This window comes from Erythrolamprus reginae, chromosome Z (assembly GCF_031021105.1).
Source record: "Erythrolamprus reginae isolate rEryReg1 chromosome Z, rEryReg1.hap1, whole genome shotgun sequence".
NCBI classification, from domain to species: domain Eukaryota; kingdom Metazoa; phylum Chordata; class Lepidosauria; order Squamata; family Dipsadidae; genus Erythrolamprus; species Erythrolamprus reginae.
The window spans coordinates 61,968,849-61,994,712 of record NC_091963.1 but is presented as its reverse complement, the minus strand read 5'-3'; the positions used below and the strand labels follow the sequence as shown (position 1 = coordinate 61,994,712).

The 25,864-nt window shown below is 39.9% G+C and overlaps 1 protein-coding gene across 2 annotated transcripts in view; it reads left to right on the top strand.

Moving 5' to 3' along the window:
• HECW1 (HECT, C2 and WW domain containing E3 ubiquitin protein ligase 1) overlaps nucleotides 1–25,864 on the top strand; it is a 318,946-nt gene that overhangs the window by 213,368 nt on the left and 79,714 nt on the right. For both annotated transcript variants that reach the window (XM_070729542.1, XM_070729541.1), the window contains 2 exons: nucleotides 19,592–19,688; nucleotides 22,315–22,398. In XM_070729542.1, coding sequence (XP_070585643.1) covers nucleotides 19,592–19,688; nucleotides 22,315–22,398 — 181 coding nt within the window. The remainder of the gene's footprint in view (nucleotides 1–19,591; nucleotides 19,689–22,314; nucleotides 22,399–25,864) is intronic.

Sequence of the window (25,864 nt, the reverse complement as noted above, 5' to 3'; positions counted from 1 at the left end):
TATATAACAAGATCACAAATCTCCCTCTTCCTGCTTGTTATATCTCTAGCTATGCAGCCAAGCATCCTACTTGCTTTTCCTACCTATTTTCTAATTTTCTAATCTTTCTATCCATTTTTTGGGGATGTTCTTGATTATCATCTTTGTTTTATCTTTATCAGTTTTAAGCCCTGCCACCTTTCCCAAATTTTCCATATCTATTAATAGGATAGATCTCAATTTTAGGGGGTCTTCAATTATATAAGCTTGAGTTTTATATTGCTCCCCTTTTATATTCGAACCTTTGATTTCCTGATTGATTCTCACTTTGTTTAATAGTACTTCTAATGACATTATAAATAATAATGGAGAAAGTGGGCATCCTTGTCTCACACCTTTTCCGATATAGATCTTCTCTGTTGTCTCCCCGTTAACTAGAACATTTGCTGTTTGTTGTGAATATATTTCTTCTATTAATTTAATGAATTTGTTACCAAATTGCATTGTTTTAATTTATGTTTTTATAAAATTCCAATTTAAATTGTCAAACGCTTTTTGGGCATCGATAAATATCAATGCCAATTGTTTGTCTGCTCTTGTTTCATAGTACTCCAGTATATTCATTATAATTCTACTGTTATTTCTTATTTGGCGTTTGGGCAAAAAGCAATTCTGGTCTTGCTATATGATTGGGTTTAGGACTATCTTTAGCCTTTCTGCCATGATGGAGCTCGAATAATTTATAATCTGTATTAAGAAGTGAGATAGATCTGTAATTTTGTATGAAGTCCTTATCAGTTTCTTCTTTATGTATTAGTGTAATATTTGCCTCCCCCCAGGAATTTGGCATCTTGCTATTCTCTAATATTTCATTGTATAATTCAAGCAGTCTGTTTTCAAATATAATTTTTTTGTATATTTCAAATGGGAGGCCGTCTGGTCCCGGAGCTTTGTTATTGTTCTGTTTATGAATGGCTGTTTGTAATTCTTCCTTAGATATTTCCTTATTTAGTAACGACCTCATCTCCTCCAACAAGACTGGTAGTCCCTGATTGATCAGATAATTCTTGACTTTATCTTCACTGATTTCCTCACTTTCATATAGTTTTTGATAATTTTTTTTACTATCCTTTATTTTTCCTCAATTCCATTACACATGTTCTCCTTGTCATACCACAGATATTGGATTGTTCGTTTTGTTTTTTGTTTTCTTAACCTATGAGCCAACCACCTCCCAGTTGGCTTGTTCAAAGTATTTTTATTTCATCATTGTTATACAGTGGTACCTTAAGATACGAACTTAATTGGTGCCGGGAGGAGGTTCGTAAGGTGAAAAGTTCGTAAGACGAAACATTGTTTCCCATAGGAATCAATGGAAAAGCAATTAATGCGTGCAAGCCCAAAACTCAGAAACCGGGAAGCCGGCTGCCACCACCAAAGGAGGCTTGAGCCTCCCTTTGCCCCACGCTGCTTCGCCCTGCCTGTTGTCCTGGGTGAAGTGCTGGGAGGAGGGAGTCAGGAAGGTCCTCCTGCTCCCCTCCCCAGCCAAAATAACAAAGACAGGCAGGGCGGAGCAGCGTGGAGCAAAGGGAGGCTGAAACCGCCGGCGGCTTCAGCTTCCCATTGCTCCGTGGGAGCGGCAGACCGCCTTTGTATTTTTGGCTGGGGGGGGAAGCAGGAGGCGCAGGATCGGGCCGGCGGCGGGCGCGCCACGAGGTAGCAGGTCAGCATCCTGGTCGGCGGGCGAGGAGGCGCGGCCGAGCGGACCTGGCTCCGGCTCTGGCTAGACCTCCAGCGAGGATGGGGCGGGCAGTGGGCGCGGCGGCAGCGGTAATGGCGAGGGTGCATCCGATTCGGTGGCGGCCCCCGACACAGTGGGGAACATCGGCGCGGGAGGCAGGAGAGGACCAGGCGACTGGAGCAGCAGCGCGGCTTCTTTTTGCCTGGGAGGGAAGGTGAAATGCTGGCATTTCACTTTCCCTCCCTTGCAAAAAGGCCGGCATTCTGGGATGATGGGGCCGGACTTCCCAGGCGGAAGGCGTGCCCCTCTCCCCGGCATCTTTTTGCCTGGGAGGGAAGGTGAAATGCTGCTCGTAGCAGCTGCTTCCACGTTCGGCTTCAGGAGACATCTGGGAAGCGGCGCGGCTGTTTTAAAAGGTCGCAGCCGGCCTGGGGGGCTTCCCAGCACCCCCCCCGAACCCGGGTTCGGGGTTCGGGGGGTGCTGGAAAACCCCCCAGGCCGGCTGCGACCTTTTAAAACAGCCGCGCCGCTTCCCAGCTGTCTCCTGAAGCCGAACGCCAAAGCCGAACTTCCGCGTTCGGCTTCGGGAGACAGCTGGGAAGCGGCGCGGCTGTTTTAAAAGGTGACAGCCGGGCTGGGGGGCTTCCCAGCAACCTCCCAAACCGAACCTGGGGTTCAGAAAAATTTTGCCTCTTCTTACGAACTTTGTTCGAGTTACGAACCGGCGTTCGGGAGGCTTCTGGGAAGCCCCGCCGCCCGGCTGTCACCTTTTAAAACAGCCGCGCAGCTTCCCAGCAGTCTCTGAACGCCGGTTCGTAACTCGAAAAAAGTTCGTAAGAAGAGGCAAAATTTTTCTGAACCCCGGGTTCGTATCACGAGTTGTTCGTAAGACGAGGGGTTCGTATCTTGAGGTACTACTGTATTTCGAGCTACAGTATTTCTTCCTGAGTAATTAAGTTAATTTTGTGTTTTATGAGGTCTCTAGTTTCTTTGTATTCATTGTTTATTAAATCTTTCTGATATAATATTTCTATATTTTTCAATTCTAACTGTAGTTAGTTTTTCTTTATGTTGTTTATTATTTCTTGCCTCTTACAACTGCCTTCATTGTAGCCCAGACATTTTATATTGAGGTCTGCTCTTTGGGCTTTTCTTTGAAGAAACCTTTTCTATCTTATCCAAATATTGCTTTTCTTGGAGAATACTTTGATTTAATGTCCATCTATTTCTCTCTTTGATTTTGTTAGTCTGTATCTGTATCTTTGTGGTCTCTAGTAATAATGTTAAATTTGCCCATATAATATCAATCCGGGACCAGGACCTTTGTGAGTAAAACATGTACTGTTGGATTAAGTTTCCACCATATATCTTGGAGCTCAAATTCAATAACCATATCAGTGTATGAGGTTGGTAGTTGTCTTCTAATATTTTATTTGCCCATGTTCTTATAGTCCATTTTATTATTCACAATTGCATTGAAGTCACCCAAAATACAAATGTTTTGCCAATTTATTTTGTTTATTTTCTTATATAAATTTGAATTTAAAAAAATTGTTTCTAGTTTGGGGCATAAATTTCCACCATTTGTAACTTCAATCATTAAGATTCTCCCTTCCTTATCTGCATATCTCAGTTCTGGATTTAGCCATTCTTTTACATATACTATAGCTATACCTCGTTTTCTCACTTGTGTCGATGCACAAAACATTTTTCCTAATTTTAGGCATTCCAGTTTATTGTATTTATCTTTTATATGAGTTTCCTGTATACAAATTATATCTAAATTTTGTTTCCCCAAGTCCATCAGTACACGTTTCCTCTTTATCATAGAATTGAGACCATTTACATTAACCAATAATATTCTTGTTTCATAGTCCTCTGGTCTTTTATTGGTCGTTGACTTTATAAACCGCTCTCGATTTTTTTTTGGTGGGCATCTTCGCTTTTGCACCTTCTTTTTCTTTTCTTTTTTAAATAATATTTATTGAATATGTACAAATATAAAAGACAGTACAGAACAGTATTGACAAAACAAGATGTTCATGTCATGCGCATAAGATCATCGTTTTCAGTAGAATCGAACATGCCACATCAAACAGTAACACCAAACACCCCTTCCCCCCCCCCCGCTGCCAGTTTGCAGCTATATTTTATTTTATTTTATTTTCCCGGTTTTTGTATCAGCGAAATCTTATCTCTTCAAGTTTGCACAATTGTTAATCTCAGATTTTCTTTTCTAAATGTTGTGTTTGGTATTATAATTATTATATTTATATTTGATTTTGGTCTCTGAGAAGGAGTCAGCGAATAAATAAAATATTGCAATTGTTAAATGAATGTCTTTGTTCAGTTCTTTATTTTTGTTTTTTATTTTATTTTATTTTATTTTTTTCCTTATTTCTTTCCTTATCTTTCTCCCTTACGTTGATCCAATTGTAGAACTTATCCCATGTGGCTATATTTTTTGTTTCCGTGTTATCTTTCAATTTTTGTGTTAAAGAATCAAATTCGGCACAGTCTAATATTTTTTTAATCAGGTCTCTGTCTGTTGGCCACTCTTCTCTTTTCCAATTTTGAGCTATTGTTATTCTGCTTGCTGTTATAATGTGTTGAATTATATAGTAATCTTTTTTCTTTATTTTCATATCTATTATCCCTAATAAGAAGATCTCAGGTTTAAGTAAGAGGTTAATTTCTGTAATTTCATATATCCAGGTTCTGATTTTGCTCTAATTTTTTTATTTTTGGACAAGTCCACCACATATGAAAAAAAGTTCCGCTTGGGTTCGTACATCTCCAGCAATTTGGAAAATCTGTGCTAGTCTTGATGGTGACATATGCCATCTGTAGAACATTTTTATAGTGTTTTCTTTATATGCTACTGATTTAGTAATTTTATAGTTCTTATTCCAAATTGTCTCCCATTGATTGATATAAATGTTGTATCCGAAGTTCCTTGCCCAGCTGGTCATTGATCCTTTTACTATTTCGGTTTCCATTTCATAATTTATTAAGTAATTATATATTTTTGTTATAAAAATTTCCCCCCCTCCTAATATTAATTTATCAAGGGATTTGTTTTGTGCCAGTATTCCTTCATTTTTAATGTCTTTTTGCCATTTTGAAAATATTAACCTGTATTTATATTTTGTTCTGCTAGCTCTTCTCTTGTTTTTATATTGCCTTCTGTATTTAATAAGTGGTTATAAGTTATCATATTTTTTAATTCTGTGATGTTCGGGTGGGTGAAAGCTTCCAGACTGGAGTACCATCTAGGTATCTTTGTATAGTGATCTTTTTTTATTTTCAACCATGTCGTTATTAAAGCGTCTCTGATCATGTGGTTTTTAAAGTAAGATGGGATTTTTTGATATTGGTTCCATAAAATGTTGTGCCAGCCAGAAAGCATATCGTGGCCTTCTAGTGCCAGTAGTCTCTCTGATTTAATCTCTATCCAATCTTTGATCCAGAGTAAATTAGTTGCTAAATAATATGCTTTGAAATCAGGTACACCCAAACCTCCTTTTTTGGTTCTATCTTGTAACCATTTTAATCTTATTCTGGGTCTTTTGTTATTCCATATAAATTTAGAAATGACTCTATTCAGTTTATTAAAGAAGTGATTGTCTAATTTTGTCGGGATTGTTTGGAAGAGGTATAAAAATTTCGGCAGGATTGACATTTTGATTGTCACTATTCTACCTAGTAGCGAAATTTGCAATTTGTTCCAATCTTTTAATTGTTTCTCAGTTGTCTTCAATAATATTTCATAGTTATTTTCCTTGATGGTGCTACATTTTTTTGTGAGTGAGATCCCTAAGTATTTAACTGTTTTGGCTATTTTAATTTTCAAAATTTCTTCCAGGGTTTTTTCTTGTTCTTTCATCATATTTTTAGTTATAATTTTAGTTTTTTGGGTGTTTATTTTTAGGCCTGCTACCCTGCCGAAATCTTCCACCTCCTCCATTATGTGTTTCCCCAATTCCAGTGGGTTTTCTAGTATCAAGACTAAGTCATCAGCGTAGGCCTGCAGTTTGAAATCTTGACCTTTGATTTTCAGCCCTCTTATTTTTACATTGGCTCTGATCTGCCTTAACATGGTTTCTGTAGCAAGAATATATAATAGCGGAGATAATGGGCAACCTTGGCGAACCCCTTTTACAATCTGAAATTTGTCTGTTAAATCCCCATTAATTGCAATTCTTGTATATTGTTTATAATAGATTGTCTCAATCATTCTGATAAATTTGGGGCCGAATTTCATTTGTTTTATTAATTCCGTCATAAATCCCCAATTTAGATTGTCGAATGCTTTTTGGGCGTCAAGAAAGATAAGAGCCAATTGTTTATCCGAATGTTTTTCATAAAATTCTAAAACGTCCAATATTATCCTCGTATTATTTCTAATGTACCTGCCGGGTAAAAAGCCGTTTTGATCCGGATGTATCTTGTTGTTTAAGATTACTTTTAATCTACTTGCCATTATGCTCATAAAAATTTTGTAGTCCACGTTTAACAGGGAAATGGGTCTGTAATTTTGGATCCTATGCTTCTCTGCTTCGTTTTTAGGGATTAAACTCGTGATTGCCTCTGTCCAGGAATTAGGCATTGTACCTTTTTCTAGTACTTCATTATATAGTACTAGTAGGAGGTCTCCTAAATCAGTAGAGAATTCTTTATAAAATTCACAGATGATACCGTCTGGGCCTGGGGCTTTGTTATTTTTCAGGTTTTTTATTGTTTCCTCCAGTTCAGTTATCGTGATTTCTTTGTTTAACCTTTCTCTTTCATTATCAGTCAGTTCTCCCGGATCAGATTTTGTTATGTACCCCCTTTGTTCCTCTAACGATTTTATTTCCCTTTTATAAAGTTCTATATAATAATCAGTGGCAATTCGTTTTTTCCCTTCTATCATAGATTGTCTCTCTCCTTTGTTATCTTCTAACGAATGGATATATCGTTCATTTTCTTCTTTTTTATGTTTGTAGGCTAACCATCTACCCGGCTTGTTTGCATTTTCAAAGTGGTCTAATTTAGCCCTTTTTAATTTCCATGTTAATTCATCCTGAGCCATTAAATTAATTTGATGATTTAGTTTATCTTTTTCCTCTTTTAGTTTCTCATTTGAGATGTCTTGTTGTAAATCTGTTTCTAATTGTTTGATTCTAACTTGGTAGTCTTTAATTTTTTGGTTTTTAATTTTCTTTACTTTGGAAGAATATGAGATAGTGACTCCCCTTATGTATGCTTTTAAGGTGTCCCATAAATTTTGTGTAGAAGTCTCTTCATTCCAATTATCTTTAAGGAAAAAGGTTAATTCCCTTTTTACCTGATCAATATAGTTTTTTTTCCTTAAGTAGTGATTGGTTTAGGGACCATCTTAGAAATTATTATTATTTGGTTCTTTTATCTTAACTATAATTGGGTGGTGACCTGCCCATATGTTGGGACCAATCTCCACTTGTTCTATACACTTATCCATATCTAGGTCTCCCCAAGCCATATCTATCCTCGACCACGATTGGTGTGGAGTTGAAAAAAAGGTATATTCCTTGTTTCCCTGATGTCTTTCTCTCCATAGGTCTAGTAGATTGAATTCTCTTGCTAATTCAAAAAAATTGTTAGGTAAGATTTTCCTGTCCTGGGATTTTTTCTTTGCTGTTTTATAGTCTTTTTTTGTGTCAGGAATTGCATTGAAATCTCCTATCATGCAAATGTTTTTCCCTTCTAGTTGTGTTAGTTGATCATTTATTTTTTGGTAGAATTCTGATTGATTTGTATTTGGGGCATATATCACCATCAAGACTGCAGGACTTTGACCAATTTTGATTTTCAGATTAAGGATTCTTTCATCTGGGTCTGCGTAAATTAATTCCGGTTGTAACCTCTCTCTTACATACACCGCTATGCCTCTTTTTTTTGTTTCTGCTAGCGCTGTGAACAGTTTCCCTAATTTTTTGTTTGTAAGTAAATTCTGGTCTTGTGATCTAATGTGTGTTTCTTGCAAGCAGATTATGTCTGCTTCTTCTTTCTGGAGCTTGATCATCGTTTGTTTTATTTTTATAGTTGAGTTTAACCCATTTATATTGACTGAAAATATTTTAAGAAGTTTCATTTTTTTTCCCGTTTGCTTTATTTAAATAAGTTTTTCCCCTTTTCTTAGTTTATCTCTTCCCTTGTTTAGATCTGTTTATTTAACCCTTTATTTATTTATTTGCTGATATTCCTTTTCTATATTTATTATTTGTTATTTATCTGTGTCTATGTATGTATTTTGTTGTAGTTGGTGTTGTGGACTTTTCTTTCTACTTCTTTTTCGCTGTTGCTCTTGTTATCACTCTACTTTCTTCTCTTGAGCTAAGATCTTTCTCACTTTCTAAGCTTTGTTGTCCTTGTTCACTTTCTTCTAGTCTGGTCTGAGGACCTCCTTCAGGACCGAATGTGGTTTCTCCTTCCAGGTTTTGCAAAATAAAATTGTCAGCTTTTTCGAATGAGTCAATTTTAAACTTTTTGCCTTTCCAAGTTACCAATAAGCCCTCTGGAATCAGCCATCTAAAAGGTATTTCTTTCCTCATCAGTTTGGCAGTCAGGAAGTGGAACTCTCTACGCCTCTCTCTTATTCTCTTGGGTATCTGTTTTAATATAGTTATTTCTCTGTCATTATACAGTATTTGTTCGTTTCCAGTGCTTCTGTAAATCACATCTCTTGCAGGTTTTTTTGTGAAACGAATATGTACCTCTCTTGGAACTTTATTCCTTTTGGCGTAGTTGGTTTGAATCCTAAAGACCTCGTCTATGTGGTTCCTCACTTCGTCCTCGTCTATTTGTAAGTTTTCCATTAATATCTTCACCATTTTGGAAGTTAAATTTTCATCCGCCTGTTCCGGGACATTTTGAAAATGGAGGTAATAAGAGGCTTTCTCCATCTCTAGAACCGCTACGGCCCCTTCCAACTCCTTGTTTTCCGCCTTTAGCCTTCCCTTGGCGAGAACAATGTTGTTATCCGTTTTTGTTATGTTGGCTTCCATACTTCTGATTCTGAGTTCGTGGTTATTGACCGCATCTTGGACAGATTCCATTTTTGCCTCTAGACCTTCTGTCTTATCTGCCATCTTCTCAAAAATTTTATTGGTTTCTTCTTGATTTTTTACCGTTGTTTCCTGAGTTACAGTGGAAGCTTCTTGGCTTCTCGCCATGAATTCTTGGATGAGGTCTAAAGAGGCCTGGATTGATTGTAAGGTCGGTAGTTGGCTTTGTTTTTCTATAGAGGCCATCTCCGTGGTCTGCTTCAGGTTAGAGATGTTTGGACTTCCTGCAATAGTTGTTTTCTTAGATGTTTTAGTAAAGGTTGTTGACATGCTTGAAAGGCTTTTACTTGTAATATTAATAATGCAAGGTTCGTTTTCTTTTCTTTTTTTTAATGGATTTTCTGATGAAATTCCTCTTTTTAAAGTAATGTGTTTCTCTTATAATTTATCTGAAGATATTTACGTATAGATTAAATTGACTCGTCTTAATTGTATAGATTTACAAGTTTAAATCACTCCTTCATTTGCCCTCAGACCATTTCCCTAAATTTTCCTTTTTATTTCATCATAATATATTTATGTCTAAAAAATTTGAATAATTTACTGTGATTTAATAGCTACTAAAATCCCAAATTACTGGTAAGGTTTGTTAAGTATGTACTTTATATATAATTTATATTATCACTATTAATTTACTTTAATTCAACTCATTCAATAAATCACCATCTAATCTCAGATAAACCACTATTCAAAGTCAATCTTATCTTTCAAATCCTCTAGTAATACAAAATAGGCTATGGATAAGTCAGTTAAATAAAACAATTAATTAAATCTGATGGGTAGTACAGAGCTTATGTAAGTTGTATGGCTTATATATAAATTGGTAACAATAAATCTGGTTTTGTGATCTTAAAAATCTTATAAATGTATACTTATGCTTATATACTTATATACTTATGCTTATGCTTATATACTTTCTGATAACTATTAATAAATAATAAATTGTTCTTTAATAAATATTAGTAAATACTATCATAAATATTACAATTCATAAAATGGATTTATCAATTTATCAATTATTAAATATCAAATACACTAATTTTCAATTTATCCAATACTAAATACTAATTATCAAATCTATTAAAGCTATTAAATCTATTAATAATTAATAATGTTCACAATTAAATAACAGTTAATAATAAGGGTTTAAGATTAAGAAGATTTATAATAATTGGGATATTTAAGCTGTTTAAGATATCTTAGTTAATAAGTACACAAGTTTTATTGACAAGTAAGAAGTAAGAGAAAAAACTAAAAACTAAAAAACAGAAGAACAGTCTAAGAGTAATAAATAAGTAATGAGATTTCAACTTTCCCGGCTGAGCTGAGGTGTTTGTCCTTCTATCGTGAGTTTCTCGTCGCCCCTCGTCACCTCTCGACGTCTGTTGTAAACGGTCTCCTTGTCTCCTCGTCTCCTCGACTCTCGTTCCCTCTGTGTTGTCTTTTCGCCACTTCCGTCGCTTCCACCGTTCTCCGCCGCACTCTGCCGCTACGCAGCTGATTCAAAAAACCCCGATTGCTCTCCCGGCCTCAAAAGAGGCAAAATAAATCGGCAAATCTTCCTCTGCTTTTGCTCTCTCCACTCTCTCTTTCTTTTTCTTTCGCTCCTATGCCGCTACTCTGCCACTCCGCCACTCCGCTTTCCTTCTTTCTCCTCTCCCTCCGCGTCTCCTTTCTCCTCAGTGTAGTTTGTTTCCGCCACTTCTCTCTCAGGGTAAACGCTGTTCTTCCACTCTGCTGCTCCACCCGCCAGCAAACACACTGAGACCAAACCAGGATGCCTTTCCTTACCTCCTTCCTCTCCGCTTTTCTATCTCTCACCATGTAGCGTCCGCCATTCACCTCCTCTTGCTCACTTCAACTTCCTTTTACTTTCCTCTACTCGTGCTCCGAACACAACGATCGCCGCTTTACCGTACTCCAGGAGACTCACAACTCTCGAAAAAAAGGTAGCCTCAACACCGTCTGGTTTGAAATAATGATGGATTGCTATTGCGCTCTGCCGATTCCGCTGCTTACACCGACTGTAGCTTTGACTCCCTGATGACAGTTTAGCGTGGGCCTTCGGGTTGAGGGTAAACCGCAACTTTTTTCCCCGCCCGTTCACGGGGATCCGCCTCTCCGCCGAGGGGGATTTGCATGCCCCCCCTTGCTTGAGACTTCCCCTTTCTTCAGCACCCTCAACCATGAGGAACTGTCTCCGTTATCATGGCTTACGAACGGAAACTTCGAGTACAAATCTGGAGCCCCAAATTTGCACGTCGCACCGGCCTTGCCCCGCCCCTTAAGTCGTGCACCTTCTTTTTCATTCTCCGGTCCCTCTGGCCCCTCCTTCTTCCGGCCCCTGTATTCATGTTTCTGTTGTTATCTCTTCCTGACTTTTACCCAACACTTCATCACTATTGTGCTGTTCCTCCTCTGCCACTATATCTTCATGGAGTTCCTGTGTCTTTTCTATTGTATCAATTTTATATTTTTTCGCATTTCCATGTTACCAGCATCCCTTCGGGAACAAGCCATCTAAATAGTATTCTATTTCTGTTGAGTTGAGTGGATAAAAATTGGTATCTTCTTCTCTTTTCTTTAATTTTCTGGAGAATTTGCTTTAATGTTAGAATTTCCTTATCTCTGTGTCTTAAACATTCCCCTCTTGTTGCTTTTAGAATCTCCTCTCAGCTGTCTCTTCAATAATCTGACATGTATCTCCCTCAGGTGTCTAAATCATCTTGCAAAACTCATATTTATCCTGTAAACATCATCAATTTATTTTGCCATATCTTGTTTTGGTCTGCCTAGCACCAGACCACGGATTTCCACCATTAGGTTGGGTAAGTTTTAGTCTCTGAGTTCTTCAACATTTTGAATCCATAAGAAAAATGCAGATCTTTCTATTTCTGACTGAAGTATGGCCTCTTCCAGATTCTTGTTCATAAGTTCTAACCTATCATCTGTCTTCTCTATTCTCTTTTCTGTCTCTTCTGTTCTCTTCTTAACAACTGCTATTGCCTGTTCATTCTTCGATAGGGCTGTTTGCATGTCTCCTATTCTTTTTTCAAACTTCCCCATGTTATACTTCATCTCACTTATTACATTTTTTACCCCATCTAGACTTCTTGTAATGTTATGTTGCATTTTTAGGAGTGTCTCTTGTAAAGTATTCATTGTAACTTCCATACCTTGCGATGAGGATGTCGATATTTTGTCTTCTGCCAACATACTTTGTAATAAACCTTGTCTCGTGGGGATAGTTAGCTGCATTATTTGTCTTCTTTCTCATTTATTTCGTGTTACTGTTCTGCAAGCCATTGTTATTAGATTATTTAAACTATCACACTTAAGCATACAATATCTTTAAAAGTTTCAATAATTTCAACAATTTCAATACTTTCCAATATTCACACTATGCCAAGGTATAACTTATCTGTCTATCTCTGTGGTATGTTCAAGTACTATTATTCTATATGATCTACTCTAGCTCAATCTTACTCAGTATATTTAAAACAACTCTATATCATATGTATCAAATATTATATTACCTATAAGTCTTGAGATATTAATGCTTAATATTAATATTTACTAAATTATTACAACAATTTATATTTAATTATGATAGGTACTATACTATAGGTACTGTACTATAAGAAATATATTATTAAATACTAAATTACTAAGTACTAAGTAAATAAGATGCTTAGTAATAGTTGTAATAGATATAACAATACAGACTAAAGTCACTTCAGGAGATAGATAAATGAAAGAAGAGAGAGAAGAGGAAAAAAGCAAGCAAACAGAGGCAAAAACTAGAGGAAGAGACAATAAAACTGTCTGTTTGTGGTGCAGGAAAAGGCATTCAATATAAAAGAGATACAAAAATACAAGAGCTTCTGTCCAAAGAAAGAGAGAGAAATAAAAAGAGAGAGGAATTTAATACCACAATAAAGAAAAGAGAAAAAGAAAATTTCATGGAAGAGCCAGGATTGGGGGGGGGGGAAACAGGGGCCGGTGGAGTGACTCTATACGATTGCATCAGTCTTTTCTTCAGCTCAGCACCACAGAATGTCTGTCACCTTCGAAAGTGTAACAAAGTAGCCACTCCTCTTAAGTTCTTCTTTTCCTCATCGGAGGGAGAATAAAACAAAAAACAAAAAATTTGAAACAAACCCCGAAGGTCTCAAACAGTTCTTGTTAGCCAAAAGTCTTTCTTGTGCCAAAATCCTTCTGTAATGTTGATTATTCAGACAGTCTCTTCTCCTACTGTCTGCCTTCATCCTGCGTCTCCTCCCATTCTTCTGCTCTCGATTTCTTTAGGACTTTTGTTTTCTCCCCACCAACACACACTCCTCCTGTCAATTTAACAAGTTATATTCGCTGCTTTTGGCAACCCAAAAAAAAGTAAATCTTACTGTTTCTTCGTATAGACATTACTTTACTTTTACTTTTCGCCCAAGTCCAATATGAACTGCTGCATTTGTTATTTGCTTCCGCTGATTATGGTTGGTTGTCCTACCTTCTGATCGGCCATTGACAGCCTGATCTCTTTTGCACCCGATCTAAGGGTGTTTTTGGTGCCGTACGGGAGATCACCCTTCTCCCTCTGACACCCCAAAACTTCCCTTCTCCACTGGTCCTTTTCTCACGAGCAAACCTTGCCAAAGCCAGCCACAAAGGCGACAAAAGTTCGAGCTAGTCTGGTGAAGCTCCCGTCAGCTGCTCGTAGTGGTGCAGCACCAAGCCGGAAGTTTAATAAATTTAAATAATTTAATAAAGAAGAAATAAACTTAATTGTTGGTATAGTGACTGCAACTAAAATTGTATATGCACAAAATTGGAAACTGGATGGAATACCAACAGAAAGAGAAGTGTTAAAGAAGATTGTGGATTGTGCTGAAATGAATAGATGTACAATGAAAATTAGAGATAAAGAATATTTGGAGTTTTATAATATTTGTGGAAAATTTTACAAATGGATTGAAAATAAAAATAGATAAAATAAATAAGTATTTTGAAATTAATGCAAAGGAATTATAGATAAAATGGTAGAAATGGTAGCAGCATTAGACAAATTATGTAATACAGACTTAAAGGAGTTAAGATTTAAGAATAAGAATATCGGAAAGTAATATACAGTGGAACCCCGACATACGAGCTGCTCTACTTACGAGCTACTCGAGATAAGAGCTGGGAGGGGAGAGACATTTTTGTTTGTCTCCCGAGCTCAAATCCGCGATACGAGCCGAGAAGAGCCGGGCTGGCTTACTTTCCTTCCTTCCCACGCAGATGCAGAGCCACTCGAACAAAGCGTCGCACCCCTCTGACGCTTTCGGCGGCTTCCGAAGTGACCCTGGGCTCTTTTGCCGCCAAAAGCGTCAGGGGGGCGTGACGCTTTGTTCGAGTGGCTCTGCATCAGCGCGGAAAGGAAGGAAAGTAAGCCAGCCCGGCTCTTCTTGGCTCGTATCCCGGCACTTGGTGAGTGGAGAGGCGGTTGCCTCCCCTGCCGCCCCACTCTGGGGGTCCTTGGCTTCTGCTGGGGGTGGGGGGATCCGAACGCTGTTTTGAATTTCACATTCCGAGTGGGCTAGCAGGGAGATAGGAAGCCCCCCCCAGCCCAGCAGCGACCTTTTAAAACAGTCGCGCCGCTTTCGAGCTAACTCCTGAAGCGCGGAAGTTCGCCTTTGGCGTTTGGCTTCAGAAGCGGCGCGGCTGTTTTAAAAGGACGCTGCCAGGCTGGGGGGGTTCCTAGCCCCCCACCGAACCTGGGTTGGGGGTTGGGGGGGTTCTGGAAAGCCCCCAAGGCCGGCAGCATCCTTTTAAAACAGCCGCGCCGCTTTTGAAGCCAAACGCCAAAGGCGAACTTCCGCGCCTCAGGAGTTAGATTGGAAGCGGCGCGGCTGTTTTAAAAAAACGCTGCCGGGCTGGGGGGCTTCCTAGCCCCCCACCGAACCCGGGTTGGGGGTTGGGGGGGTTCTGGAAAGCCCCCCAGGCTGGCAGCGTCCTTTTAAAACAGCCGCGCCGCTTCTGAAGCCAAACGCCAAAGGCGAACTTCCACACCTCAGGAGTTAGCTCGGAAGCGGCGCGGCTGTTTTAAAAGGACGCTGCCGGGCTGGGGGGGTTCCTAGCCCCCCACCGAACCCGGGTTGGGGGTTGGGGGGGGTTCTGGAAAGCCCCCCAGGCCGGCAGCGTCCTTTTAAAACAGCCGCGCCGCTTCTGAAGCCAAACGCCAAAGGCGAACTTCCGCGCCTCAGGAGTTAGCTCGGAAGTGGCGCGGCTGTTTTAAAAGGACGCTGCCGGGCTGGGGGGGTTCCTAGCCCCCCACTGAACCCGGGTTGGGGGTTGGGGGGGTTCTGGAAAGCCCCCCAGGCCGGCAGCGTCCTTTTAAAAAAGCCGCGCCGCTTCTGAAGCCAAACGCCAAAGGTGAACTTCCGCACCTCAGGAGTTAGCGGCGAAGTAACATGAAGGATTGGAAAGCTGAAACCGCCCGGTTTCAGCTCCCCAATCCTCCACGTTACTTCGCTCCTGTCCTGGCTAAATCGTGTGGCAGCAAACATGCTTTGGGGGTTTGGCTGGGGGGGAGGGAGTTAGGAAGGTGCTACTTCTCCCCCCCAGCCAAACCCCCAAAGCATGTTCGCTGCCACACGATTTAGCGGCGAAGTAACATGAAGGATTGGAAAGCTGAAACCGCCCGGTTTCAGCTCCCCAATCCTCCACGTTACTTCGCTCCTGTCCTGGCTAAATCGTGTGGCAGCAAACATGCTTTGGGGGTTTGGCTGGGGGGGAGGGAGTTAGGAAGGTGCAAAGCATGTTTGCTCCCACGGGGAAGGGAAAAGGCGGCGGCTTAAGCCCTTCCCTGTGCTTCGGAAGCCGCTGACACGCCCCTCTGATGGCGTTTGGCGGCTTCCGAAGCACAGGGAAGGGCATTGAAAAGGCGCGATGCTTTTCCTGGCAGCCGGCTTGCTGGCCGGAGAAGCGAGCGATCCGGGAGTCCAGGAGGGGGAGAGAAAGAGAAAGAGAGAGGGGGGAGAGAGAGAAAGAGAGGGATAGAAAGAGAGAGAGAGTGAGAGATGCTCAGTGAGCCTTTCTTTGAAGTTGCCTTTCTTTCTTTCTTTCTTTCTTGCTCTTTTTCTTTCTCTTTTACCTTCCCTTCCTCTATTTCTTCTTTTCTTTCTCCTTCCCACCTTCTTCCCTCCCTCCCTCCCTTCACTCATTCCTCTCTTACTCTCCCCTTTCATAAGTTTCCTTGCTTCCTTCCTCTGTTCCTGTCCCTTCCCCCTTTCTTTCTTTCTTTCTTTCTTGCTCTTTTTCTTTCTCTCTTTTACCTTCCCTTCCTCTATTTCTTCTTTTCTTTCTCCTTCCCACCTTCTTCCCTCCCTCTCTCCCTTCACTCATTCCTTTCTTACTCTCCCCTTTCATAAGTTTCCTTGCTTCCTTCCTCTGTTCCTGTCCCTTCCCTCTTTCTTTCTTTCTTTCTTGCTTTCTTTCTTTCTTTCTTGCTCTTTTTCTTTCTCTCTTTTACCTTCCCTTCCTCTATTTCTTCTTTTCTTTCTCCTTCCCACCTTCTTCCCTCCCTCCCTCCCTTCACTCATTCCTCTCTTACTCTCCCCTTTCATAAGTTTCCTTGCTTCCTTCCTCTGTTCCTGTCCCTTCCCTCTTTCCTTCCTTCCTTCCCACCCTCCGTCCATTCATTCACCCATTCCTCTCTTGATCGCTTAAAGCCGGTCCCTGGTGCAAAAAGGGTTGGGGACCTCTGTCCTACAGGATTGGGTGGCAGAGAAGTTGAACATATGTAAATTTAAAAGTTTAAGAAAGTTTACAAGTTAAGTGAAAGAAACTTCATTATTCATTTATATGTACATGTACATTTCTTCATTAAATATATATATATATATATATATATATATATATATATATGACGGTCTTGGTATATTCAGGTTTCTTCCCGTGTAGGATTTGGAAATTTCTGGCGACGTTTCGATGAGGTCCCACTCATCATCTTCAGGCTGGTGTTTCTGTCCTTGTTCTCAGGCGAACACTGCGAGACCTAAGCTGCCTTCCTTCTATAAATACTGGTGGCTGGGTGTGGTTTGATGGCTCAGCAATTGCCTGCTGTGTAGAAACTTCCTGGTGAGTCAGAGGGGTAACAATTGGGGTCGTTGATGTAGCTGAGGTATGCTGATTAATTAATGGTTGTAGATTAGGCGTGATGTCCTGAGTAGTTGGAACTTGCAGGCTACTTGATTGCTTTACAATGTGTGTCCTGAGTCTGGTTTCCGTGGCTGGGATATGTTTGAGGGCTGGTTTCCAGATGTCTGGTAAGCGAGAGGTATCATCCCGCTTGTTCATATTTTGGGGATGTTTTTCTATCTCGATGGCTTCCATCATTATTCTTTTGCTGTAGTGTTCTGTTTTGGAAATTAATTTTGACAGTACCAAATTAATTTCCAAAACAGAACACTACAGCAAAAGAATAATGATGGAAGCCATCGAGATAGAAAAACATCCCCAAAATATGAACAAGCGGGATGATACCTCTCGCTTACCAGACATCTGGAAACCAGCCCTCAAACATATCCCAGCCACAGAAACCAGACTCAGGACACACATTGTAAAGCAATCAAGTAGCCTGCAAGTTCCAACTACTCAGGACATCACGCCTAATCTACAACCATTAACTAATCAGCATACCTCAGCTACATCAACGACCCCAATTGTTACCCCTCTGACTCACCAGGAAGTTTCTACACAGCAGGCAATTGCTGAGCCATCAAACCACACCCAGCCACCAGTATTTATAGAAGGAAGGCAGCTTAGGTCTCGCAGTGTTCGCCTGAGAACAAGGACAGAAACACCAGCCTGAAGATGATGAGTGGGACCTCATCGAAACGTCGCCAGAAATTTCCAAATCCTACACGGGAAGAAACCCGAATATACCAAGACCGTCATACCTGTACCCGTGAAAATCTACGAATATATATATATATATATATATATATATATATATATATATATATATATATATAATGTTTATAATTCTTGTATACTGTTTTTTCACTTTTTTTTCTATTTTAGATTACAGTTAGTCTTTCTTTTTATTCTCGATATAGATTGGCTCTTAGATTGCTAGTTTACTATAAACTACACCAGACAGCAACACTACCAGTTCGATTGGCAACTGGCTGACCAACCACACCCAGCAAGTAGTCCTAAATGGGTCGATGTCCATATGGAAAAAAGTCAGTAGCAGGGTAGCACAAGGATCAGTCCTAGGCCCTGGACTTTTCAACATATTTATTAATGACTTAGATAAGGGAGTAGAAAGGGAACTAATCAAATTTGCAGATGACACCAAGCTGGCGGGAGTGGCCAACACCCCAGAGGATAGGCTCAGGATACAGAGGGATCTAGACAGACAAGTTCAATGGGAACAGAATGAAGTTCAATGCAAAGAAAAGTAGAATCCTACACCTAGGTAAGAAAAACCCAAAACACACATACAAACTGAGCGAAAACATTCTCAACAGCAGTGAATGTGAGAGTGATCTTGAAGTCTTAGTGGACAACAAACTAAACATGAGTCAACAATGTGCAGCGGCAGCTAAAAAAGCCAACACAATCTTAAACTGCATAAACAGAGGAAATACACTCCAAGACAAGGGAGGTGCTAATATCACTCTATAATGATCTAGTTAGACCACACCTAGAGTACTGCATTCAGTTTTGGTTACCACACTACAAAAGAGACATTTATACTCTAGAAAAAATGCAGAAGAGAGCAACCAGAATGATAAAGAGACTAGAAACTAAAACATACAAGGAAAGATTGCAGGAATTGGGCATGGATAGTCTAGCAAAGAGGAGGTCCAGGGGGGACATGATAGCAGTCCACAAATACTTGAGAGGCTGCCACAGGGAGGAGGGGGACACATTATTTTCCAAAGGGGAATACATAATTTTCCAAAGCACCAGAGAGCCAGAAAAGGAGCAATGGTTGGAAGCTGTCCAAGGAGAGATTCAACCTGGAAATAAGGAGGAACTTTCTGACTGAGAGAGTGATCAACCAGTGGAACGGCTTGCATGCAGAGGTGGTGAATGCTCCAACACTAGTGACCTTAAAGAAAAGACTGGACTGCTATTGGACTAGCATGATGTAGGGTCTCCTGCACCAACAGGGGGTTGGACTAGATGACTTACAAGGTCCCTTCCAACTGTAATAATAAAATAAATAAATAAATATAAGATTATATATATACACCATTAGATATTGGCCTATGTGCGTATTCATAGATATGATTGATAATGATGATATATGTGTTTCCACTTATGTATTCTTTAAGGTGGAGGGGGAAATATTATACTCCCCCCAAAAAAGGAAAATCATCTTTTGGGATAACATGACCTGAATGATTGAAAATCTCCATAGACATGTGGCTGTGCAAAATATTTCAGCGAGATACTCTGCAGTTCATGACAACATAAATGATGTGCCATTCTTTTCAAATCACTAAAGCTTTTGCATAGGGAAAGCTGAACAGCTTTTGGAGCATCACTTGGAAAAGATGCAAGCACTTTTCAAGATTCAGATATGAATACTCTTTTGTACTTAAAACAGTGTTTAAATAGTCCTAATTTTCCATGTTATTTTCACTTGTTAGATTTATTTGCTTCTTTCTTGTTTACTTTTCAATGTATTACTTTTCCATTAGAAAACCCAGGGTTCTTTATAAAACAAAATTTAAGATAAAAACAATAAAACAGAAGAATGATTTCAGATGTTTTTGTGCCTTTTCAGCATACAATGACAAAATAGTTGCATTTCTACGTCAGCCTAATATTTTTGAAATGCTGCAGGAGCGTCAACCAAATTTGGCTAGGAACCATGCACTCAGGTACAACAGTCTATTAATTAATTATTGAATACTCGAGTGAAGCTAAGATAGGAAAGCCAAAAGTGTAAGTAACATAGAGTTGGTTGATTACTCTAGACAATAAGAAGCTAGATACATAGGTAACATGTGCTTTGTAGTCATAAGATTCCAGATTAATTTGCTTTCTTTTTCAATTGGAAGATTGAAGTTATTGTTTACCTAATTTATAGCTAGACTTCAAGATTCAATCTGTGTTGGTCACTGGGACCAGAAATTTAGTCTGCATAGATATAGTCCTCAATTTATAATCACAATGGAGCCCAAGTGTCACTAAATGAAACACTTGTTTAATCCTATTTTACAATCCTTCTTATCATAGTTGTTAAATGAATCATTGCTGTTATTATGTGAATCTTGCTTGCCCATTGACTTTGCTTGCCAGAATATCATAAAATGTTATTATATTCTCCTATGAAACATGATATGATATGAATATGAACTAGTTGGTAAACTTTCACTTTTTACCACATTACCTTGAAGATGCTACAATGGTCAGAAGTGTAAAAAACAGTGCCATTGTAACTTTGTAACATTGAATGGTCATTAAACAAACATTGTAAGCTGAGGACTAACTGTAATTTATTTAACAAATGCCTTTATTTGTTTTTAATGACCATGGCAAAAATTGTAGTAAAATCAGGTCTGGTCATATGATGACTGGTTTTATGATTGCACAGTCTTACAATGGAAATTCCAGTTCCAGTTGTGGTTGTAAATTGAGGACTAGTTGTAAAGCATCTATAATGAGAATACTGTTGATTAATAATACTAATACAGTGGTACGTATCTCTGCTTAAGAACGCCTTTATTTAAGAACTTTTCTAGATAAGAAGCGGGTGTTCAAGACTTTTTTGCCTCGTCTCAAAAACCATTTTCTACTTAAGAACCCAAGCCTGGAAAAATTTCCCAGAAAATTTAAGAGCTATACGAAGGCCTGGCCAATTTCCTGCCATTCCCCCTTTAATCCCGGCCATCTCTGGCTTTTCTGGGCTGCCAGAGGAGCCTTTCGTTGGCGCTTAAGGAGGCTTTGGCAGTCCAGAGCGAACAAAGCATTTTCCTTTCTTTGAGCGTTTGGAGAGGGAATAAACCTCTGCCAGCACCCAGAGAAAAGAAATGCTCCCTTCACCCTGGGCAGTGACTGTCCTCCTCCTCTTCTTTCTCCTCCCCCCACCCAAATTCCGAGCTTTTATTTCTTTCCTAATAGGTTTGCACGCATTATTTGCCTTTACATTGATTCCTATGGGGAAAATGCTTCTACTTACAAACTTTTCTATTTAAGAACCTAGTCACGGAATGAATTAAGTTCTTAAGGAGATTACTTACAGCAGTGTTTCCCAACCTTTTTTGAGCCGCGGCACATTATTCACATTTACAAAATTCTGGGGAACATTGAGGGGGGGGGAGGGGGGCTAAAAAAAGTTTGGACAAAAAAACCCTCTCTTCCTTTCGCCCTATTTCTCCCTCTTTCTTTCCCTCTCTCCATCCCTCTTTCTCTTTCTTTCTTTCTTTCTTTCTTCATTCCTTCCTCTCTTTTTTGCTCTCTCTCCCTCCTTCCCCCCCTCTTTCTCCCTTTCTTGCTTTCTCTCTCTCTCTTGCATTCTTTCTCTCTCTTTCTCTGTCTCTCTTGCTATCTCTTTTATTCTCTCTTGCTTTCTCTCTCACACACTTTCTCTCTCTTTCTCTCTCCCTTGCTTTCTCTCTCTCTTGCTTTCTCTCTCTCTCTTGCTTTCTTTCTTTCCTTCTTTCTTTCTCTCTCTCTCTCTCTCTTGCCCCAAAAGCTCACTTGCCGTCACTGTAAGGGAAGCTCCAGCCAGGCCCGGCTCGCGGCACACCTAACCATGTCCCGCGGCACACTAGTGTGCCGCGGCACACTGGTTGAAAAACACTGACTTACAGTAGATTACTGTACTTTACTCCTTTAAAATAGTAGTGGAATAAAAGGGACAACAGAGGATGAGATGGTTAGTTAGTATCATCAATGCAATGAACATGAATTTCCTTCAATGAAGGAGAGGGGGACCATAAGGTGTGGTGAAAAGTCAGACACAACTCAGCAACTGAACAACAGAATATTAGAGACTGAAAAGTATACAGTAATGTGATTTTACTTTATACTGTAGATGTATAGTAAAGAGCTTTTATTAGCAGTATAAGTATCAGTTATAACTAATTAATAAATTTCTTAATAAATATAATTTGGAATGTACAATGCTTTAAATCAGAAGCTGAAAAGATGCTTTGAAGTCGATATGGGTATGCTTACCACATCTGTTGGCACCTTATTGTAACAGTATGCTTACATCCACTCTGAAATGCCTTGTTACATGCTGCAAATTCCTTCTTATTTATAAGATTTAGATGTTAATAAATTAATTGTTTTTTAAAATGCACATTTCCATTAGGTGATCATTCTGGTGATGAGTATCAAATTATTTATTTTGTTCTCTTTTGTTTTAAACCAATTTCAGTAATAATACTTCAAATAATGTTTTAAGCCATTTTTAATCAATTCTTGGAATGTATCTTGCTTTTATTTAATAGTATATCAGTTTATATATGTGTGTGTTTGTGTGTGTTAATTCCTTAGGGAGAAGATTCATTATATACGAACAGAAGGTACACAAGGACTTGAAAAATTGTCTTGTGATGCCGATTTAGTAATACTTCTGAGGTAATATCCAATAATTATTTCTAGTACAGTTTTATTAAATTTTAAAAACAGGAATAAAAAGTTAAGAACCAAGAAAAAGAAATAAATTAAAAAAAGATCAGATAAAAAGCAAGATAAAAGTGTAAAAAGAAAAAAATAAAGAAAAATTGGCTTCTGACTTTTTTTGGTACAGATATAGATAAAAATTACCTCCAACTCTTACTCTGCATTTAGCAATAGCACATATTACTTCCATAATTCCATTAATTCCAATCATCAAAACCCCAAATCAAAATTACATTTATCCTTGTTTCTTGCAAAAAGCCCAAAGGTGATTCCACCCAACAACTTATTAATTTATCTTAAAATACAACAGATAGCTCTTCATTCCATACTACATATCCTTTTTTATAAACACATATCTAAATCTTCACCTCTCCTTATTAAACATCCAGTAAAATTTCCAGTAAAAATGTATTAAAATACCCAATAATATAAAAATAGAGTGCCTTTTCCATTTAATCTTTGTTCCCTTCCTCCCTCTGGTAACAATTAAAATTTTATAAAATATAATAATCATCCCCTGTTTTGGAATCACTAGTGGAACAAGAAAAGGCAAACAAGTAATTCAGTTTTGATAACATCAAAACTGATACAAAGATGAACATTGAACAACTGAATATGCAGGGTAACATGGAAAACTCTTGTCTATAAAGTTGCCAAGAGTCAGATAGGACTGAATGGTTAAAATAGCAACATTTAGATATTAAAAATTAATCTATTACCTCACTAGACATTTCCAAAATAAACAATCGTTCAAGTTCACTAAATATAAGAATTCCTTATTTAATCATATTTGGATACAGTAGTTTTATTTATTTATTTTTCTTATACCTGCCAACCATTCATAAGCCCTGTAAATAAACTTCTGAATCCTGTTTTCTTTTAGAAAGTAACTCCAATAAATTTCTTCTATTTCATTTTAACATAACAATTCACAACATTTTTCAGTTTTTAAAATGATTATTCAGTTACATTTGTAAATGCAATGAATCCATCTCAGTTGTCTCCAGATGTTTTTTTCAACTTCACTAATAAAAACTTGTTCCAATAAAGAGTTTAAAAATGTAAGTACTTTGAGGCTGTAAATAAAAAGTTTCCAAAGGGGGTTTCTCCCTCCAGAACTTAATCAATCCATTTGCCCTCCAGTTTCTCATTCTTCATAAACCTTTCATAAAAATGGAGGTTGGAAGATTGGCTGATGAACTGAGCAACAAGAATGTTTCCTCAAGAACATAGTTGTGACATAGCCTAAATGTATGGACACTAGAATTGGCCATTTTCCACACTGGAATCCAGAACTCAATATACTTAATAATTAAATGAGTTTTTCCCATATCTTAATCCTTCCTTCCACAAGTAGCTACTTCAAACTTATATCAATAAAATTCTTAGTAAAAAAAAAAGAAAATTCTAAATAATTTTAGTTGTCAAGAATGTTATTAGAAAAGTATGAGCAATACTAGAACTAGAAAACGTATTAATTGAAAGAGAAGATTAAGTGGAAATATGTGGTTAAAATATATTTCACTTTATATGCAGTATTGGCTTTTTTGAAGAATGTTTTCCAAATTTAGAAAGGTTCCTTTTATTCAGAACAGAATAGAATAACACAGTTAGTCTGGCTTTGGAGGTCTTCTACTGTAGTTCAACCCCTTTTTGTTCAGTTTTTATTCTCAGATTTGGAATCTTCTTAAACCAAGATTCTCTTATATTACAAACACTAACAGAATTGATTGAGGAGATAAAATATGTTTGATCTATTTCATTTAAATAATTTTTTGGTACAGTACAGTACTTGCTTTGGCTGAAGGAACTTTAAACCCTCTTAAGAGGTTGTCATCTAAGGCAGACAATCAACTAGTGAGCATACAGTGAACTAGAGCAGTGTTTCCCAACCTTTTTTGAGCCGCGGCACATTATTCATGTTTTCAAAATTCTGGGGAACACTGAAGGGGGGGGCGGGGGGGCTAAAGAAAAGTTTGGACAAAAAAAATATCTCTTCCTCCATTTCACTCTATTTCTCCCTCCCTCTTTCTCTCTCTTCCTTCCTTCCCTTCTTTCTCTCCATCCCTCTTTCTTTCTTTCTTCCTCTCTTTTTTGCTCTCTTTCTCTCTCCCTCCTTCCCTCCCTCTATGTCTTTCCCTCTCCCTCCTTCCCCCCTTTCTTTCTCTCTCTCTCTTGCTTTCTTTCCCTCTCTTTCTCTTGCTTTCTTTCTCTCATTCTCTCTCCCCTCCTTTTTCTCTCTCTCTCTCTTTCTCTCTCGTTCACCACGCCAGCAACAGAGAGAAAAAGAAAGAGCGAGAGAGAGCCGGAGAGAGAGTGGAGTGCGCAGCAGCCATCAGCCTCCTCGCCCTCCCAGACGTCCCCAGCGTCCGGCCTCACGCCGCCTCCCGTTAGCCCGGCCGAAAGCCACACAGTCCCGGACTCCCGGATCGCTCGCTTCTCCAGCCAGCGCGGCGCTTTCCTGGGCAGATGGCTTTGCTGACCGGAGAAGCGAGCGATCCGGGAGTCCGGGACTGTGTGGCTTTGCACCATGAAGAGAAAATGGCAGCAGGGAAAAGTCGGCCGTTTTCTCTTCATGGCGCAAAGCCACACAGTCCCGGACTCCCGGATCGCTCGCTTCTCCGGCCAGCGCGGCGCTTTCCTGGGCAGATGGCTTTGCTGACCGGAGAAGCGAGCGATCCGGGAGTCCGGGACTGTGTGGCTTTGCGCCATGAAGAGAAAACGGCAGCAGGGAAAAGTCGGCCGTTTTCTCTTCATGGCGCAAAGCCACACAGTCCCGGACTCCCGGATCGCTCGCTTCTCCGGCCAGCGCGGCGCTTTCCTGGGCAGATGGCTTTGCTGACCGGAGAAGCGAGCGATCCGGGAGTCCGGGACTGTGTGGCTTTGCGCCATGAAGAGAAAACGGCAGCAGGGAAAAGTCGGCCGTTTTCTCTTCATGGCGCAAAGCCACACAGTCCCGGACTCCCGGATCGCTCGCTTCTCCGGTCAGCAAAGCCATCTGCCCAGGAAAGCGCCGCGCTGGCCGGAGAAGCGAGCGATCCGGGAGTCCGGGACTGTGTGGCTTTGCGCCATGAAGAGAAAACGGCCGACTTTTCCCTGCTGCCATTTTCTCTTCATGGCGCAAAGCCATGAAGCCCGGATTGCTCGCCCCAAGGCAGGAGGCGGCGGAGGAGGAGTGTGGGCGGATCGGGCGGTCAATGGGGCAGGGCGGAGAAGCCAGGGGCGCGTTTGGCCGGAGGCACCGTGGGGAGGCAGGGGCAGGGAGGTGCGGCAGTAGGTGCCTCCGGCCAAACGCGCCCCTGGCTTCTCCGCCCTGCCCCATTGCCCGCCTGATCCGCCCACTCTCCTCCGCCGCCTCTTGCCGCGGCACACCTGACGTTGTCTCGCGGCACACTAGTGTGCCGCGGCACACCAGTTGGGA